At 36.5% G+C, this 19,039-nt stretch overlaps 1 protein-coding gene across 1 annotated transcript in view; it reads right to left on the bottom strand.

Moving 5' to 3' along the window:
* The window catches only part of LOC114284713 (calcium-transporting ATPase 3, endoplasmic reticulum-type), a 101,892-nt gene that overhangs the window by 24,981 nt on the left and 57,872 nt on the right, over positions 1-19,039 (bottom strand). The window contains 5 exon segments of the mRNA XM_082903540.1: positions 6,214-6,306; positions 8,208-8,265; positions 8,372-8,542; positions 8,614-8,687; positions 13,614-13,725. Coding sequence (XP_082759666.1) covers positions 6,214-6,306; positions 8,208-8,265; positions 8,372-8,542; positions 8,614-8,687; positions 13,614-13,725 — 508 coding nt within the window.

Genomic DNA, 19,039 nt, shown 5'->3' with positions numbered 1-19,039 from the left:
ATTCAAAAAACCCAACAAATCCACCAGTTGCCCCAACTCCCAATCCTACACCTCACAACGCAAACCAACATTCCAAACTACCACCTGCTATTGCACATGTGCATAAGACACCACTGTCGCCTCCTCATCAAGGGCAATTGGAAAAATCGAAGGAAACCTCGTAGCTAGAGTTTCTACTCCACACCACTCATCCTTTCAAAACCTGACCCCAACCCCCACCCCAATCCAAAAACAAACCCTCTTCCAAAACTCCCCCCGACCGAAACCCTTCCACAAACTCCGTCCATGTGACTGTCGCACCTCACCTATATATCACTCCCCCATCCCAACCTATACTTTGGCCCCACCACTTTCCTCCACAACCGCTCCTGTTCCACCACAAACCACCACCACTTCCTCGGAAGAGCTAGATTAAATGAGACTAAGCTCTAAATCCCCGACACCCCCATAGCCTTGGGAACACAAATCCGATCCCAAGCTACTAAGTGATGATGAAAAGCCTTTTCACCTCCTCTCCACAAGAAATCCCACTGCAATTTCTCCAACTTCTTCGCAACTGATACAAGAATCACATGGATCGACATGAAATAAATCAAAATACTAGATAGAACACTCTTGATCAATGTGATTCTCCTTCCTTTCGATAAATATTGTCGCTTCCAACTACCAAATGCCTCTGCACCCAATCCACCACTCCATCCCACACCCTCTTCTCCTTAAAAGAAGCACCCAGAGGTAAGCCCAAATAAGAAATGGGCAAAACTGGAATTTTATAACTTGCACAGATGGAACAACTCCAGGCGATGTGGAACACATTCAAACATGGTGTCCCATTTACCATAACCGACATCTAAACTGTAGAAATGCAAAACTAAATCCACTTCCTCCACAACTCCCCAAAACGCATCATTTCCAGCACATACAACAGAAACTTCCAACTTTGTATGCCTTTTCAATATCTAATTTACAAATAATACCTCCCTACCCCTGCCAAGTACGCGAGTCAACACACTCGTTAGCGACCACATCAACATCTAATACCTGCCGCCCACCCACAAAAGCATTTTGAGACTCTGACACCACTTCCTCCAAAATGCCCCACAACCTATTAGCCAGAAATTTTGCCAAGAGCTTGTACACACTCCTCAACAAACTAATAGGTCAAAAATCCCAAATATCCTCTACCCCTCCTTTCTTTGGAATCAGAGCAATAACAGTCGCATTAAGACTCCTCTCAAACTGCCCCCTTTGATGGAACTGCTTAAACATAGCCATCACCGCTGCCTTCATCACTCCCTAACACTACTGAAAGAAACGTAAAGTGAAACCATCAGGCCCTAATGCCTTGTCACCAGGCATACCCTGCAATACCTCTACCACCTCCTCTTTTGAAAACGGTCTCTCTAGCATCTACACATTCGCCTCCGAAATGGCATCAAACTGAACCCAATCCAAGCCAGGTTTGCAATCACCTCTATCTCCTCGAAATAAATGCTAATAAAAACTCACTATACCTCCTTTCACCTCCTCCACCTAAAATAAAACCACGACATTGATCCACAGCTTCCTTATCTGATTAGCCTGACGATAAGCATTTGCCATGCGGTGAAAGAACTCTATGGTCCAATCCCCATCCTTCAGCCACAAGCATCTAGATCGTTGACGATAACTAATCTCCTCCATGCGAACTACATGACCATACTCCTTCCTAGTCTTTTCCTGAGCAACTAAGTCCTCCTTCAACAAGCCCCCCTTAACTTCCTTTCAATCTAGGCCCTGTAACACGGCTAAAAGATTTGCCTTCTAAATCTCCACACGACCAAATACCTCATTCCATCTCCTCAGATCTGCCTTAAGAAGCTCTAATTTTTGGGCCAATCGCCCACTAGGATCTCCCGACACAATATAACCCTCCCACCAGGTCCAAACTATGCCCACAAAACCTTTTGACTGCAGCCACATTCTCAAACCAAAAAGGCACTGGGCCACTCTAAACCCCCCCCCCCCATATACAACAGAACAGGCCAGTGATCAGAAACAAGACGCGATAGTCTCGATCGAACCACCTGAAAAAAATGTTCCTCCCAATCCCTAGTGATCAAAAATCGGTGGAGACAAGATAACACTCAACCCCTAAACCATGTGTAACTCCCTCCCTGCATTGATAAATCTATCATCTCCAGCTCATCGATAAAAGATGAGAAAGCCCACGTCGAACCCACTGAATGAGTCAACCCCAAATTCTCCTCCAGTCGCCGCACCACATTAAACTCACCACCTGCACACCACGGAGCCGCCCATTGATAAGCAATGTTATACAAGTCCTCCCAAAAAAGATCCCGCTTTGATTGCCTGATTGGTCCATACACTTCTGTGAACACCTACCGAAAATCAACCTCTACACAATGAAATGGGCATGACAGTGAAAAACCACCCATCTCCTCCACCACCACCACCACCACCCTCCGATCCCAGCCCATTAGAACCCCCCGGCCACCCCAATAGACGACAAATATGTCCACTCCACAAAACAACCCCCCTCATATCTCTTGGATCACCTACTCATCAATACATTCCATTTTTGTCTCCTGAAAACACAATAATACATCCACCATCACACACCTTAGAAGAGAACGAATCAAAACCCTCTTCCCTTCTGTCATTCAAACAACACATGTTCTAGGATAAAATTTTTAACTGCATGGCAACAGTAATTGATCACCACGACCTTTCCTCATAGCCCAACCTCATCCTTTTAGGCGTTTGGCATAATTAACTATGCACTCTAGATTTCTCAGTTCCTAACCCCTTTCCCCTTCTGACCCACAACCTGAACCTCCTTACCCAAAGAACCACTCCCTCTCCAAGAAGCTTCAATTGCAGAAAACAACTTCATGCCTTCTTCCCCATACCCTTCAAACGATACACCAAGCATTCGGCTGACCTCGTTGATCTGACGTAAAACCCATTTAGACACCTCACCCAAAGAAGGAGGTTCATCTCCCTCAAAACCAATTGCCACCGGCTATATGACAGTCCCATCGTACACATCCTCATGAAGCTCCCCTGAATCCACAGCTAATGGGCACAAAACTAAAGGCAAGTCCTCACACATATCAGCCCATTGACCTCCTTTACCACTGTTCAAATCTGGCCCAGGCCTCACATCAGCCCCACAAATCCCCTTCCTCATCTCACTGGCTAGTCATTAGAACCAGGTTTTGATTTTGAAAAAGTGGCAATAAGTCTTTTTCCAGCTCCAAATCCAGACCGTGGCAAAAAGACATAGTAATGGGACTTAGATACCTCTCCGATGAGCCATTAACCTTTGAAACCACCCCTCTTCTGCTCCCCCCTTTACCACTACATCTCCTTTGTCTCCATGCTGAGGAGGTGCTCTTCCGACCAGCAACACCTCTTTCAAACCGCCCATACTGCCCAGTCTCTTCTTCTATTTCAACTATCCATCCCAAAAGGCAAAACCCTACATGACCAAAGCAAACCCCTCTCATCCATCCTCAAAACCAAATTCTGGTACAAAGATTTGTTCTCTTTTGCTACCGGTCATAACCACAATCTAGAACGAAGAGCCCCCATCCTCTTTCCCTCAAACCTATGCTGCCACACTGTGACATCCACCGATGATGCGTGCCAAATAGGCCAAACGACCTGGTTCTCGTGATACCTTATGAAGCATCACACAGAGCCAACCAACTTCATAACCACAAACCGCTCTGTGAAGGCCCTGCCCTCGCTCCATAATAGCAACACGACGATGCCCAATCTGATCTTTTGCCTCCTCTAGGAGGTCATTCTTTTCCTAGGAGGTCATTCTTTTGAGCTTATAGAGGAGGCAAAAGATCAGATTGGGCATCGTCGTGTTGCTATTATGGAGCACGTGCGGAGGTGGTTTTCCACACGTGCGGAGAAGAGCTCCCCACGTGCGGTGAAGAGGTCTCGCACATGCGGAAATGATTGGGTCCGAACTCTGAATTTCGAGAATCTCACCTTTTTGACCCCTATCTCTAACCCTCACCCAAAAATCTTCACTCTTTCCTTGTTCTTGGAAAATCTATAGCTTTTTAGACCCTAGTGCTTGAGGCCAATTTGGAGAGCATTTCAAGAGCTTCACTTTGTGCGGTAGAGATCAAATTTCGACACAGCCAATTTTAGGGCTTTTCTCTCATCTTTCTCCTAGAGCTTGAGGTAGGGAGTTTTTTTGAGTTATATATATGTTTTAACAAATCTATTGCCATTTTGATGAAATAATTGTGTAGTTTGAGTTAGGGTTGGGTTTGGAAGATTTTTTATTTTCAAAAAGGGTTTTTCTCAAATGTTTTCTTCAATCCATAAGAAAATACGTATGTGATAGTTGGGAGCTCTATTTTTGTAAAAATCTTTCCAAAATGAGAAACCCTAATTTTTGTGAAAACCCTAGGTTTTGGAAATTTGGGAAAAAGTTGAGATTGTGTGGAATTATACATTGTTGAGATTCATTGTTGAGAAATGATGAAGAAATTGGCACGTTCATTCTCATTGTTGAAAACCCATGGGAAAGAGAGACTGATGTTGAGAAATTATGAGAATAGTATGTTGTTATGCTTGTTTTGAGAAGATAAAGAATTGAAAGGATGATTATCCTATTGAAATTTTTTCGATTATATGAGAAAGAAAATACATATGATGATGTGTTGCTATTATCTCTTGGAACATATTGTGTATACATATAATGAGTAGAGATGTGGTATTTGATCACAATTGAGAACTGTGACGTTGAGATTGGAAATTATTGAGGAAAATTGAACTTTGCAAAATGTTGATAAATTGTTTTGTCATCTCATCTCATTCTCATTGCTTTTCAAATTGGCATTGTCGAGGTTACACTTTAGAAAAGAAGTATTTGTGAAACAAACTTTCGTTTTGAGTTGTGTTGGGATAAATACGTTTGGTAAGTGTGGTTAGGGGGTGTACAGTTGAGAACTAAGTTGGCTTGAGGTCTATGGTGAAAGTCCAAAAACTCATGCAGAGTAGGCACCAAGTTCCCTCCGGTTAAGAGCCAGTAAAGTGGTTTTGGTGGTGCTTGAGAGCCTACTTACAGACACCAGCTTAGAAATTATTTAAATTGTATTTACCACCCCTTGATTATATAATGAAATCATTGAATTGATTATGTTTTCGAATAAGCATCTTGCATGAGATTTTAAAATGAGAAAAATTTACATTTTTGAGTATGACATGGCATTTGCATCCATCTCATGATGATTGCTTAAAATGTATATACTTTGACAAGATTTCCCTACTAGGCTTCATGCTCACCCCTAGTGGAACCGCTGACAGGTAAAGATGCTGTGACCCCGCCGAAGTAGGGGCATAGGGGACTTTTGGAGCGCAGGACTCAGTTACTTGTATTCTGTTTTTGACAAGCCAAGGGCTATATTTGTATGGATTTGATAACCATTCCATGTAACCTGGCATAAGCCTTGGAACTTGTAGCCCATGGCACATTATTTTGTACCTAGTTTACTTAATTATTCTCATCACATGCCATAGATTCACATTCTAGAAAGTGTTGAATGTATAATTGCATGTGGAGCATTTTCTAAATCTCATGGGTATATTATGAAATACAAATGTGGAGATTTAGTCATTATGTTGGTCAAGATGCTATTGTTCTTGTTCATATGCGAACGACGGAAATCAATGGAAATTTAGAACACATTGATGAGTAATCTGGGTTTGTCAAATGTTAATTATTTAGGGGTGTTACAGAAAAATTGGTAAGAGTAGAAATGACACAAAATATCTTACGTTAATTTTTTTTGTTTTTGAGAAACAAAAGCCACAAATAAATACAAACGAATACCTACTGAAGCTTTATCAAATGTGAGACAAATGTGTTCATCTTGCTTACATTGAGTTGCTCAAATAATCACGATTCCAAACAATATAATCATTAAGTACTAAACTTTGGCATAAGTTTGCCGAAGTTTTTCTTGAGAGCCATAGAGTTGGTGCTACTATCATGGGAACTATGTCAGGGAACAAAAGAAAAAAAGCAAGAAAAAAAAGAGGCCATGTTACTAACACCTGCCATATAGCCTAGAAATATTAAATAAATTTGCAGAAGTTTTTTTGAGACCCATATTTTATTTTTTGAACAAACAAAGAAATATTAAATAAAATGCTCGAAAAGGGAGAGCCACCAGGCAATACCTTGGCAACTGCTATGCCTGATCCCATGGCAATTCCTATGTCAGCTTTCTTTAGTGCAGGTGCATCATTTACTCCATCGCCAGTCATTGCAACCTTACAATCATATAGTTTACAATTAATTTCTAGAGCAGGAAAAACACATTTGAAAAAGAAACTGGAAACCTAAATGCTTTGCACAAACAGTTGGTCAATATCTAAACAAATAGTGTAAGAAGAGTTGTGTCACCAGTGAGTATTGCCGTTTATAAGGGCAAGCAATAGCTATGGAAAATTGGAGCAAGCGAGTTGATACTGAAAAACAGTTCCACAAGGATGACTATGAACCATCTTAAATCAGATAAGCAAGCCAAAACAAGGTACCTATGAACACAATCATATTCAAGCAGGGCTGTCAAAGTTGACTAACTGATGAGCATAGACAAGGGCCCAGTAAACAACACCCAATTCATCCAACTAAAAGGGACCTGAGCCAAAACAAGGCATGCTGAGCTCAATTCAACTCTTGATTTAAACAGAATACACATGCGCGCAGTTATGATTTGTTCTACTTTCTGAAAAATTACAAAGATAAGAAATCCAAACGCAGTGGAATAGGGACAGTTCTGGCTATGGTCACAACAACAAAAACAAAGAAACAAAGAAACAAAACTATGATTACCTACCCCCACCCATCCACTCCAAGCAGAATGAAACTAGATGGAGAGACTTATAACCATTGGGTTAGCAGATGCAGAAAGGGTTTAGTAAGTGGACTCAATCTTAGAGTTTAGTCTAACAATGCATGCCTGACAAAACTAAACTCATGACACTTCTCACCCCCAAAAAACTAACTCACGAATGACATATATATGTATGCAAAACCAACGTTAGGTTCAGCTACTACTACATGTACGATATGTCTTCATTGTGCCACAGTATCCCCATCCGTCCTTTGAGCTGGGACTGACCCATGCACATGCATAGATCACCACTAAAAAACTGCTTTACAATAGATCTGCTACAATATATCAGCATAACAGTATCATATGTACCTTGATGTAATCTTCATGAGATCCTAAATACTATACCAAGTAGAAGGATGATCAGCCACATTGTGACTAGATGAAAGCTAACTTACGGGGAGAGAGAGTAACCACAGTAGGTCAATTCACTAGTTTCAATAAATATAGCCATGAGAGCAAATATTGAAGTGGTGAGAGTGAGAGTGAGAGTGAGATTGAGATGACATAACACCATTTGGCTTTCTCAGAACATTCCAAGATGTGCTTTTATTTTATGGCTCCTATGCCAAGAAAGATTGGCCACTAAAGATAGGCTAAAGGAATGGGGGATGGCAGTTGAACCTAAATGTGGTCTGTAACATTCCAGAAGAATCTCAGAGCATTTATTTTTGGAATGCCCATTTACTTCCCTCATTTGGATAATGTGCTTCAGAAAAATGAGATCAGTAGATACCCTCAAAGCTGGGGGGAGGAGGTTCTTTGGACAGTCCAGTATTGTAAGAAGGATAATTTCCTAACTGCTGTTTTCAAGCTTTTAATGGCTGTTGCAGTCTACCATGAAAGGAAAGAAATAGAAGAATCTTCACCCAAAAAAGAAATGGCCCTTTGATTATGAAAGCTATTGGGGAAGATGTGAGGTTTAGAATCAATACTTCGAGAACGGTTAAGAATAACTTTGCAAATTGGCAGACGTGTTAACAGTGGGATATTGCTGTACCATGATGTCAGTTTTTTTTTTTTTTTTTTTAGAACACAAAACAAAAGATATTTATATTTATTATATCAATTCAGTACAAAGTTTAGGATTAAAAAAAGTTCTGTTTTTAGGCTTATAGTCTTTAGATGTTGTGCGAACAGTCTTGCTGTGCTTGCAACAATTTGTTTGTGCTAGGGGAATGACCCTTCAGCTGATGTACATTTTGTCTCCCACTCAGACCTACTGGACATCAGGATCATACAATCATTCTGATAACTGAGACTCAGGAGACCTACCACTTCATTTTGGTGTTGTAATGCTTCAACCAGCATCCTTTTATGAGATGGCTCAACCCTAACAAGCAGCAAAATTATGCCCGAATTACAAGATATAATTCAAAAAATTAAAATTCTCAAGAAAAAAGTAAAATGACTAAAGAATTATCAAGTGTCAAGTATACTGGGTGAACAGTGTCATGCGTTGTAATGCCATTGCATTTTGTAGTGCTGGAAGCTCTTCAAACTCAGAAGCAGAGTGTCCACCAAAATCTCCCATGTGATCGAAAGCACCTATCTTTTGACACAGTGATTCTGCAGTACTCTAAAGTTGCCTCTCAAGTTAGAAAAGTACCCTTGAATATTTAAAATATTAAAAAAGATTACATGATATTACAAAAAAGTTAATATTGATAATTTAAGTTACCTTGTTATGCCAGCTGTCATGCATGAAAGTATAGCATTTCTTACTTCTTCTCCTGGTGGGTCAAGCATTCCGACCTTTAATTTTATTGAACATAAAAAAGAGTAAGAGAACAAGAAGATAAATGGCAACATGAAGACAATATCCAAATCCAAAAGATCGATTATTTTTACGCTCAACAGGGAGAAACTAAAATTAATAGAACAAAATTTGATCAACCAATCATAGTTCAATAATGACTGTCTCAAAGAGAATGTAAAGCATTTAAAACTTGTTTTACGTGCTTTTACATTGTTTATTTATCTCCCTACAAATATCTTTTCATTTGAGAGAAAACCATTTGAAACTTCTAATAAATTCTCCTTCCCTCTTTCTTTTCCTTTCTCTAGATACAACCCAACTAAACAAATGAAAGGGTGGGTGATACAAAGCATGCCAAGAAGAAAAGTGGCAAATCAGCGATTTCATATGGAGTGCACCCTAGACATTATACAATCATGTTACGGTTAATTCGTCCATGTTCCAAACCCTTCCCCAATCTTCCTCTTTCTCTATACAAAGGAAGCAAAACACTGTTCCAAAGTTACTACTCACAATCCCAGTTCCCAACCCAAAATCCTTCCCCAATCAAGCATTAACCAAGCCTAATCCCTAATTATACCTGTTGGCCTACAAATTAACAATTACATCTCATACATAGCTACTTTCCTAGAACCTTCAGTAGCCAATTCTGAAATCTTGCAGCCACAAGAATAAAACTCACATTTTCATGTACAAATCCTAAAAGCTGCCATCGACCTTTTAGGATCCTAAATCCCTTACCCTAACTACTTTCCATGACCATGACCCACCACAATTCCACGTGTAGGTATCCTTAGGCTAAGTTTTCTGAAGTAGTTCTTCATTAGAATAGTATGACCATCAGCTTTGTATCAGAAATGATCCTTCCTTTCCTTAAAGCCATAAGTTCTCTTTGTTTAATCTACTAACATGTTTAATAGCAAAAGCCTTTCTTCCAAGTTTGATGCCCTTTTGAAAGGTAACAAAAATACTGAAACTACCAAGGAAGATTTTGGCATTGATCTCTCTCTCTCTCTCACTCAAACCACCACCTAACAAAGTCAATAGTGGCCACCACCAACTTCACCATCGGTGGTCATCACACCTGCCTCTGAAACTTACATGCAGTAGCCACCATCACCCAACATCTTCTCCAACTCCAACAGCAGTCTACCATCATGAGCCATCATTTCCTGTGTTGGGGACCTGGTACAACCCTCATCATCTTCCTCTTCCGCCCTCCTTCCATCTTCATCAATCAAGCTCTTTCCTCTATCTCTCCAGCTCTCGTTCACTCTCTGGAAACAACTAATTTAAACTTGACAGATTAACAACTTAAACTCTAAAAATGACACAATTTCACCATGACCAAAGCAAATCTAATTGCATGTTGTTTATGTTTGGAGCAGCTCTACAAAAACACATCATCATGACAAAAGCTGTTAGGTCACATTTAAACAAAATATTTCTTAGTGCCACCATGCCAAATTAATAGAGCTTTAGAGTGGTTCATATTTGCAGCATTCATAATATGATATGAACAAGGTTGTTCATTATATTAGTTGTTCCCAAAGTTTTTAAGGGCAAATGCGTAATGCAAGGCAAATTAGCCCTCATGAGGTGAGGTGTAAGCCTCAAGATAATGAGGTGTTAGCATTTCAAATTTCAAATTTTTATATTTAGGACATAAATAAAATATTTTAAAGTAGTTAAAAAGTATTAAAACTTAAATATAAAGGTGTAAATACTTTTCTCCTCAATGCACTGAACATTTCACTATCGTCGAGGTGCGTACAAGCTGTCCTACTCGGTTATCAAAAGAAAGAAAGAAGAAAAAAAAAAAAAAAGAGGTTTGTACAAGCTGTCCTAGTCGAGGTGTGTACAAGCTGTCCTACTCGGTTATCGAAGTTGAAATCGACATTCTAAACTTTAATTATTAAGCTTCTTACTTAAGCTTTAGGATTGTGTTTTCTTTGGTTGATCATTTACTTGATTTTTCCCGTGAAATATAGTTACAAAAGAGGTTTTTCTTTTATGTTTAAACCATGTAGGAGACTAAGTTTAACAACAGCCCAAGACAAACTCTCCATATGTGCACTTCTCATATGTTTTTTTTGTGCAAGATGCATACAAGGCACACCTAAGGCGCATATACCTTAGACAGTTGATGCGCATGCCTTAGACAGTTGATGCGCGATTTTGGAAAGTGTTGCCTAAAAATCAAGGCCTTAATGCATTTTCCCTTAGCCTCACCTTGTAGAGAGCCTCAATAATGACTTTAAAACTTTGATAGTCTGACATTGATTTAGAAGAAAAATGGCTTCACTTCCACAAGTCATAAAAAGATATTCTCTCCCTTGGGCTAATTGGTTGGTTATGCTTGTAGATTGGCCCATTTTGCAAGAGTTAGGGCAAAGCTATAGGCAAGTTTCTTTCCAAAAGACATTTAAAATCATTAGGCCTGCAGTTCAAAAAGACATTTGAAATCATTTGGTTTGGTTTACAAAAGACGGCCCAGTTCTCGATTCCAATGTTGGAGAACCATAGATGGTCAGTTCGGTTCTAGGTTAAGTATAAAGCCAAACTAACCCCACCCAAGTGCATCACTAACCAGAACAGACCCAAAACATTCCCCAATCATGCAGCAATCACACCAAAACCATTACCCCACTTATTAGCCTTCAAATAAACAATTAAATCTCATAAAATAACAGCTTCCCTGGAACTTTCAGCAGTCAATTCTGTTAATCCTGCAACCATACAATTTAGAAATCAAACAAAAATTCAACATTTTTTATCTACAAACCCCAAAAGCATTCTTTTATCTTCTACAACCTAACCCTCACAAATTTCCATAACCAAAACCCACTGCAATTCCACTTATAATCAGCCTTACGCCAAGTTTCCTAATGTTATCATACTGCAAAGGGATTTTCAATCTTTCCTTTTCTTCTCTTCTCTTACCAACCATAGCATGCTGGACGCATGGTTCTAAATTGCAGTATTGAGACACATAACGGTAACGATCGTGGTGTAACGATATCGAGAGTATCAGCTATACATACCGGGATCAGCAACTCACCTAAAACTCAATAATACACATCTTCAGATGACTTTAATCTTAACTGGTCATATTTTTAATAAATATTGGGACATTTAAAAATATATTTTTCATACTGTATGACCCAATAAAATTAATGTTAATAAAAAAAAAAATGGCCCCTTTTCATCGATTGAAGCTCTACAGTATGAAAACCTGTGAGAGTAAGAACCTGTCTTTCAATCCCACATCAAGTGACATCTAACAATGTACACTCAAGAGTCCCACATCGGCTAGTTACTCAAGCAACAGCCATCCCACTAGCTTTAAATAAGCCTTATAAATTATACCCATGAACAGAAAGTACTCAATCATTGGTTAGTCCGACTCTCCACACCACATGGCTGAATGGATGACTAAAATGATTGTTTTAAATACATAATAAAGTAAGGTTCAAAAAAAAAATTTATTTCAGATATGTTGAAAAACCATTACGGACTGGTTTGTAACAGAAACCAGCCGGTTCAGGAGCGATTTCAGTTCACACCGGAAAATCAGTCAATATCCAAATCTGCCATCCTTAAACCAACCGTTACGTTACAAACTGAATGCTTTTTAGAACCACTAATGGACTTGTGGTAAGTAGTTGCGAGAATTAATAAGAAATTTCCACCAACCACCACATACAAGTAAATGATTTACCATGTGTGTGTTTCTGCATACATAAATAAAAATATAAGCTAAGAAGCATGGACACTTCTAAGAAGGTGGCATGTTAGATACTAACACTGACCGGACACTTCCTAACACGTGAAAGACACAAGTCCAAACATGTGCTGTTATTTTTTATAATTTTTTTAGACTAAAGTCATTTGAGGGACTCGCATTCATTGCTTAGGCACATATGAAACACATTATACGTTTCAACAAAATAACTTTCAATTTAAAAGAAAAAGAAAAACAACATAAATTTATGCCTATTAATCCATTCTCCTTTAAACTTTAGAATTCAAGGTATGTTATATACTTTTATTAAATTTGAGTGAAATATTTATAAATGACATAAAATAAATATAGAAAACCATAAATTTGTGTGTTTCTCAAGTATCGTGTCTTATATTTTTTTAAAAATTGTTATGTTGGCATGTCCATACCGTATCACGTGTTCGTGTCTGCACTTTTTTAGTATAGAAGTTAATGGATATTACGCTAGGTTTTCAAAAATATTCAATTGGATCTCATCTAAGTGGCAGGAGCTTCTGATACATAGTTATTGTAACTTGTAAGCTTACTCAAATTTATATCACACTTGATGCTACTTTTACTAAGAAATTTATGACATAATCTCATATATACATATACCACTCGTTTTTTTCTCCATAGCGGAAAGATCTAGAACATTTCCACGGATACCTAAATTTGATGAATTCGCTAACAAGTACAATGAAAACAGTTTACCAAGCTTGCCAACTTGCAAACAAGTACAATGCTTCATAGTGAAGGGTAGCCACATTCATGGGGTCTCAATAATAAATGAACGGGGCAATTACCAATCAGGGTTGACAAAAAAAATTTACAAATACATGGGGGTACAACTATTTCTTGTGAAAACAAACACAATAAAATTTGCACCCCATAAAAACACCCAACCTTTCGTAAATATTTGCCCCACTTCCCACTGATTGATAGTTTCCCCTAAATTAATGAAGCATTCATGCAAATCACTCATTTTTGCTTCTTTTGTTCTTTTCGTCTGATTGAAGAAATGACCACTTTTAGTAGAAAGTAGTAACAACCTACTCGAATGATGACGGGAAAATCACACAAAACTTGTTGCAAGAATCTTGATGCCTAAGACTCACCAACAATACCAATCAACAAACTATACCCAAAAAAAACATACCAACCCAACAAATGTAAGGTCCTTTTCATCGTCGAAGGACACAGTTTGATGACCCATGGGCATCCTTTTCAAGGCTAGAGCAAGACATCGTAAGGCTTCCTTTCCTGCAAAACTGATCAATAAAAAATTCATATCTACACATAAGGCCAAGGGATAAAAACAAAAAATAAAAATAAAAAAGAAACAAAGAAATAGCCATATAACAAAAAAAAAAAAAAAAAAAAACCAAAAAACCATATTTCTCTTAAGAAACTCGTATTATTGATTAGGACTAAAAAAACAGGTAAAATGATGCGCAAGTCAAACAGATATAAAAAATTGCAGAAGGATTGACAATGATTATAAAAGGTACCAGTATATTATGTGAGAAACCAAACCAGTAACCAATCAAACAGAGGACCATTGTCTGTATTTGGCCAACATCATGATTATTACAATGGAATAGCACACGAACAACCAGCAAAATTCGAAAATCAAATCAGTGGGATCTAACTGTCTCCTGATATCAATAATCCATGTCACAGATACAGATTGGATTTCTCTTTATACAATCAAGAGTCATTCTCTTCCACCTTTGAACATAATTTAATGTTTCAGTTTTTTAATTCCTCCCAACTTCAGCTTAATGTCAGATTTTGGTCTGATTTAAAATTTCAATCTTTAAAAATATACAAGGTATGGAATATTCAATATATACTATATACATGAAAAATATGAATAATAAAATAATAATAATACAAAGGATTCACTTAATCCACGTCTGTCAGAGCCACATGATATCAAAGATTACACATCTAGTTTTAAAAAATATTCCTTCCCAAAACTGAGGTTAAACTCCATCTATATGCTAGGGGCCATTGCTTGATGAAGTGGTTAAAGCTGTGACTGCCAAACGTGAGATTGTAGGTCAAGTTTGACCGTTTTGAGCAAGCAACTTTGAGAAAATTATGCCGAGTGTTAGGTCTTCTGTAGCAACAATTAGGAATAACCTTTTTTCAATTGTGTAATACGCTTGCATAGAATAAAGGTGAGGCCAAAAGTAAATATAAAGGGCACGAAGAACAAACTTTGCAATTCATTAAGGCCACATACAAAAAACACAAAATGAAATTAAGGGTTAAAAGTGGAATAAAAAAATAAAAAATGAAGTAGTTAACAGCTAGAAGACCCAAGTGTACCATTACAACACAAGCACAACTTAAAAGTGTCCAAGATTATAATCATTTCAAGAACGAACTATTGAGAAATGTAATTTAAAAAAAAAAATTTAAAAAAATAAAAATAAAAACTTTAGGTGAATCCCATCAGTAAGGTTCAACACACTTTTAATTTGAAAGGTAACTAATTAAGCAGACAAAAAGAAATGAGTGAGGGGACACAACACTATAAAACAGTACCAGCATTTACAATAAAAGGCTAGAACTATATGCATATGTCATGTTAAAATAAAAGTCAAAATCTGCAAAAATTGGAAAATGGTTGGTTTCAATTCTAACTCACTAGGGATCAATTCAAGCCAAGTAAAAATCAGTTTTTTCCGGCCTGGTAAAGTCTCATTTTATAATTATTTTAATAAAGTTAGTTTCCTATATGATAATTTATAAGTACTGGAAGTTTTATCCCAAAAAATAAAAAATAAATAAATAAAACGACAACCGAAAAATCTAGTTTTGGTAAGTTCTATTCTCAGACCAGTCAGTTCATTTTTGCTTTTTTAAAACAAAAACTGACCAAAACCCACAGTCTATGTTATTCCCAACCATCCACCCTTGCACCATTAACCCAATCATCCCTTTCACTACTTAGCCTCAACTCAGTCCTTATTTCCCTGTCTCACTCTTAGAGACTACGGTTGAAAGATGATGCCTCATCTGGTTGTCTGTCTTGCAGTGTATCCAGCCAACCTCTCTCTCAATGTCACTCTCCCTCTTCTCCATTAACATCTCACAAATCCATCTCTATCTCAAATCTCACCACGGCTGCTCAACATCTCTTGCCCACCAGTGACTTATTTTCTTTGTAGACATCTCACATCTGCATCTGCATCTACATCTCAAATCTCACCTTGACTACTCAAGGTCTCTCCTTCACCAGCGACTGATCTTCTTCATTGATATCTCAGATTTCACATCAATTACTCGATGTCTCCGACTCAATTGACATCTCTTCCTCACCAGTGAATGATTATTTCTGTCATCCTAAGGTAATTTCAAAACCCTTGTTTTACTTATATCTATTAATTTTTGAGTCCTTAATTGTAAGCCCTAATTTTAAAAGCCCAATTTTTTAAAATCCCTAGTCTCCAATTTTGGGTAGCGTTAGGTAGAGTTTTCTAAATATGATTTGAGAATAAGAGTTGTATATTGAGTTTGTGAGTTTTGAAATTATGATTTGAGTGTGGAAAATTTGTTTGGAGAATGAGTTTTGGATTGAGTGGGAAATTTTTGATGTAACATATGATATTTGATACAAAAACTTACAGCTCCATAACCAAGCACACAACTTAAAATTCTATTCAAAACTCATAAAAAAATTTTAAAAATTATGATTTTTTTTTTATTTATATATAAAAAATAACATGTGCCAATTGTATATAAAAAAAAAAAAATCACTGTACCGGTCAACCGGCCGGACATCCAGAAGGACGATCAGTTAGCCCAAATTTTCCCCCCTTTGATAGAGTTTTCAAAAGTGGATGTAGAATTAATTTTTGAAAACGGCAACCAAACATCACGCACAAATTAAGAGGTAGAAATACATTTTCAAAACTCTTCCAAACAGAGCCCCCCATTTTGAAAAATTTGAGACTATACTTCACTAGCTGATGAAGGGGAAAAGAGATTTCTTGCAATTTGAAGCTCCATGTGATTTTTAATGATTTGCAATTTTTTGTATTGATCTAACAAATTATGTTTAACCTCTTTTTTTTTAGCTAATGTGGTTTTAATGCATGTAGAAACTACTATTTTATTGAATTAAACAATGTTTAACTTGGAGGTTTTTTATCAATGTTGAGTAGGCCAATTTTTTATTTGTAAGTTCTTTTGCTAATCAAAAAAACCAACAAACTACAAAACCGAAACGACCAACTGAATACAAAATGACAGGTTCAGTTTATCACCTCTTCAGTTAGCTTTGGTTCCTTAGTAAACACAACCGACACAATTAGTTCGGTGATCATTTTGGCTAAAAACCAACCACCCCAAACCGATTACACCCTTATATTTTATGTTTGTAGTTGGGAGTATTTGGTAACCTTTCGAAATTTTTAGACAGGTTGCAGGGGTCGCCCAATTGGTCAAGTTATGTAAATCGATTTTATTCATGGGTCTCTTTTGCTTTTAATAGGTTTTACAAGCCAAAAGTCTTAGTTTCCAAATAGGTAGATAAATCCCACTAGGAAGAGTTCTCTAAAGTCTATGGACAGTAATTAAAATTTAATTTAATAAAGAACAAGTTTAAGAGAATTTAGCTCTCTTGGTAAATGTGTGATGCAAACCTGGCAATTCTAATCCTAGGTGCAATGCCTGTGAGAATCCAAGTATGAACTTGCTCCCATACTCACCCAAGAAAAGGCTAAAATTGTAACGAGAAGACCTTCTGTTTGAAAAACAGATTAAGGTGTGGTGGAATCAAATATTGAATTTGAAGGAGGAATCATGAAGACAAAGGAAACCAAAGTGAATGAGCATCTTAATGCTCTTCAACGTACTAATCAATCCAAGGATGTTTATCTACAACTAAACTGACGATTCATTTTGTCATGCCACAAATTCAGTAATACAATTGTAAAGAAAAATCAACCATTGTCTTCCTTGCAATCCCAAACTTAAAATAAATAAATAATTAATAAAATTGTAGTCTCAACTTCGTAATTTTAATACCCTACCATGAATGCAATCACAAAAGTTGTGGATTCATTTACTCTAGTGCTTCAAAAGTCATGGTTTGAGTTTTTGGCTCTGTTTGGTTCCATTCTGGAATCATGATTCCGCCCTCATATTCCAACCCTCTGTTTGATTATAGTTTTCAAAATATGATTCAAAATCACATTTCGAAACACATTTGAAAACATGTTTGGTAACCAGAGAGTTTTTGAATTTTTGAGTCTACTCGGTTGTTTGCCTAGACATCCTCTCGAACGTCCAGCCGGTTGACCGGAACAGTGCTTTTTTTTCTTTTTTGCAATTGCCTCCTGTTATTTGAAAAAATAATAATAATAATAATAATAATAATATTTGTTTTTGATATTTTTTAACAAAAATGCTTTAGAGCTCTAATATAGGAGCTCTAATAGCTCTAATGGGAATGTAGGACCCACTCTGATGTGATGTTTGTGCCTTGTCTTGTTTTTTTTTTTTTTTTTTTTTGCTTGGACACATCACTAGAGCTCAAATTAGAGCTCTAGATTTAGAGCTCTCTAGCATTTCCCATTTTTTAAATATAGAAATTATTTTTTTTAGCAAAATGACAAATTATTTGGCCATTTATTTAAAATTAACAAAAAAAATTAAATAAAAATTAATTTGTCACAGTAATTTTTAAAAAATAAAAAAAACATTTTTAAACAAAACAATTAAAAAAATTTCAATCAAATATACAATCAAAAGTAATTTTAAAGCACTAGCTAAATATATATTTTTTAATATTATAAATAAAAAATATTTTCAAAATTTTTTGAATTTTTAAAATATATATATTTTTTTCAATAATTATTTTTTTGAGTTGAATTTTAAAAAGAGTTTGGTTATGAGCTTTGAATAGAAATTTCAATAGAATTTCGAGTTGTGTATTTGGTTATGAGTTATAAGTTTTTTAATTAAGTTTTAAAAACTCTTTTCAAAATTCATAACCAAACAACTTTTCTTATTTCAAAACTCATTTCAAAAATTCAAAACTCTTTTCAAAACTCATAACCAAACAAATTTTCGGTTTTCAAATCATGATTCAACAACTCACAAACTCAAAATACAACTCCATTCTCAAATCATGATTCTAAAACTAAACCAAATGCTACCTTTGTTTTTGTTTATGTTTTTTTTTTCTTCTTTTTTTTTCCTTAACAAGGGGAGAATGACACAAATAATAATATCAACAAAAGGAAAAATTAAATAAGCAAAAGAATTTGGAAATTGGTTAATTTCAAGTCGAATGCACATAATGATGCGGAACATAACATGGAGATTTTATTTATTTGTAATTTTATATTTATTTTTTATTGATAGTTAATTAGTTACTCATTTTACTAAAGATTAGGTTTCCAAATAATGTTATGATTTAGTTTCCTACTTTAAATTTGGGTTTCAAGCCTATATATATTAGGTCTTTACAATGTAATCGAATTAGCAGATAGCATATGCAATGCTTGTGCACTTCAAGTAAGTAAAAGTAAAAATAAATAACAAAGAAATTAATATTGCAATGTG

The sequence above is a fragment of the Camellia sinensis genome, chromosome 13 (assembly GCF_055761805.1).
Source record: "Camellia sinensis isolate YWXY chromosome 13, ASM5576180v1, whole genome shotgun sequence".
Lineage (NCBI taxonomy): Eukaryota > Viridiplantae > Streptophyta > Magnoliopsida > Ericales > Theaceae > Camellia > Camellia sinensis.
The sequence above is the reverse complement of the archived record's forward strand: the minus strand, read 5'-3'. Positions and strand labels throughout refer to the sequence as shown.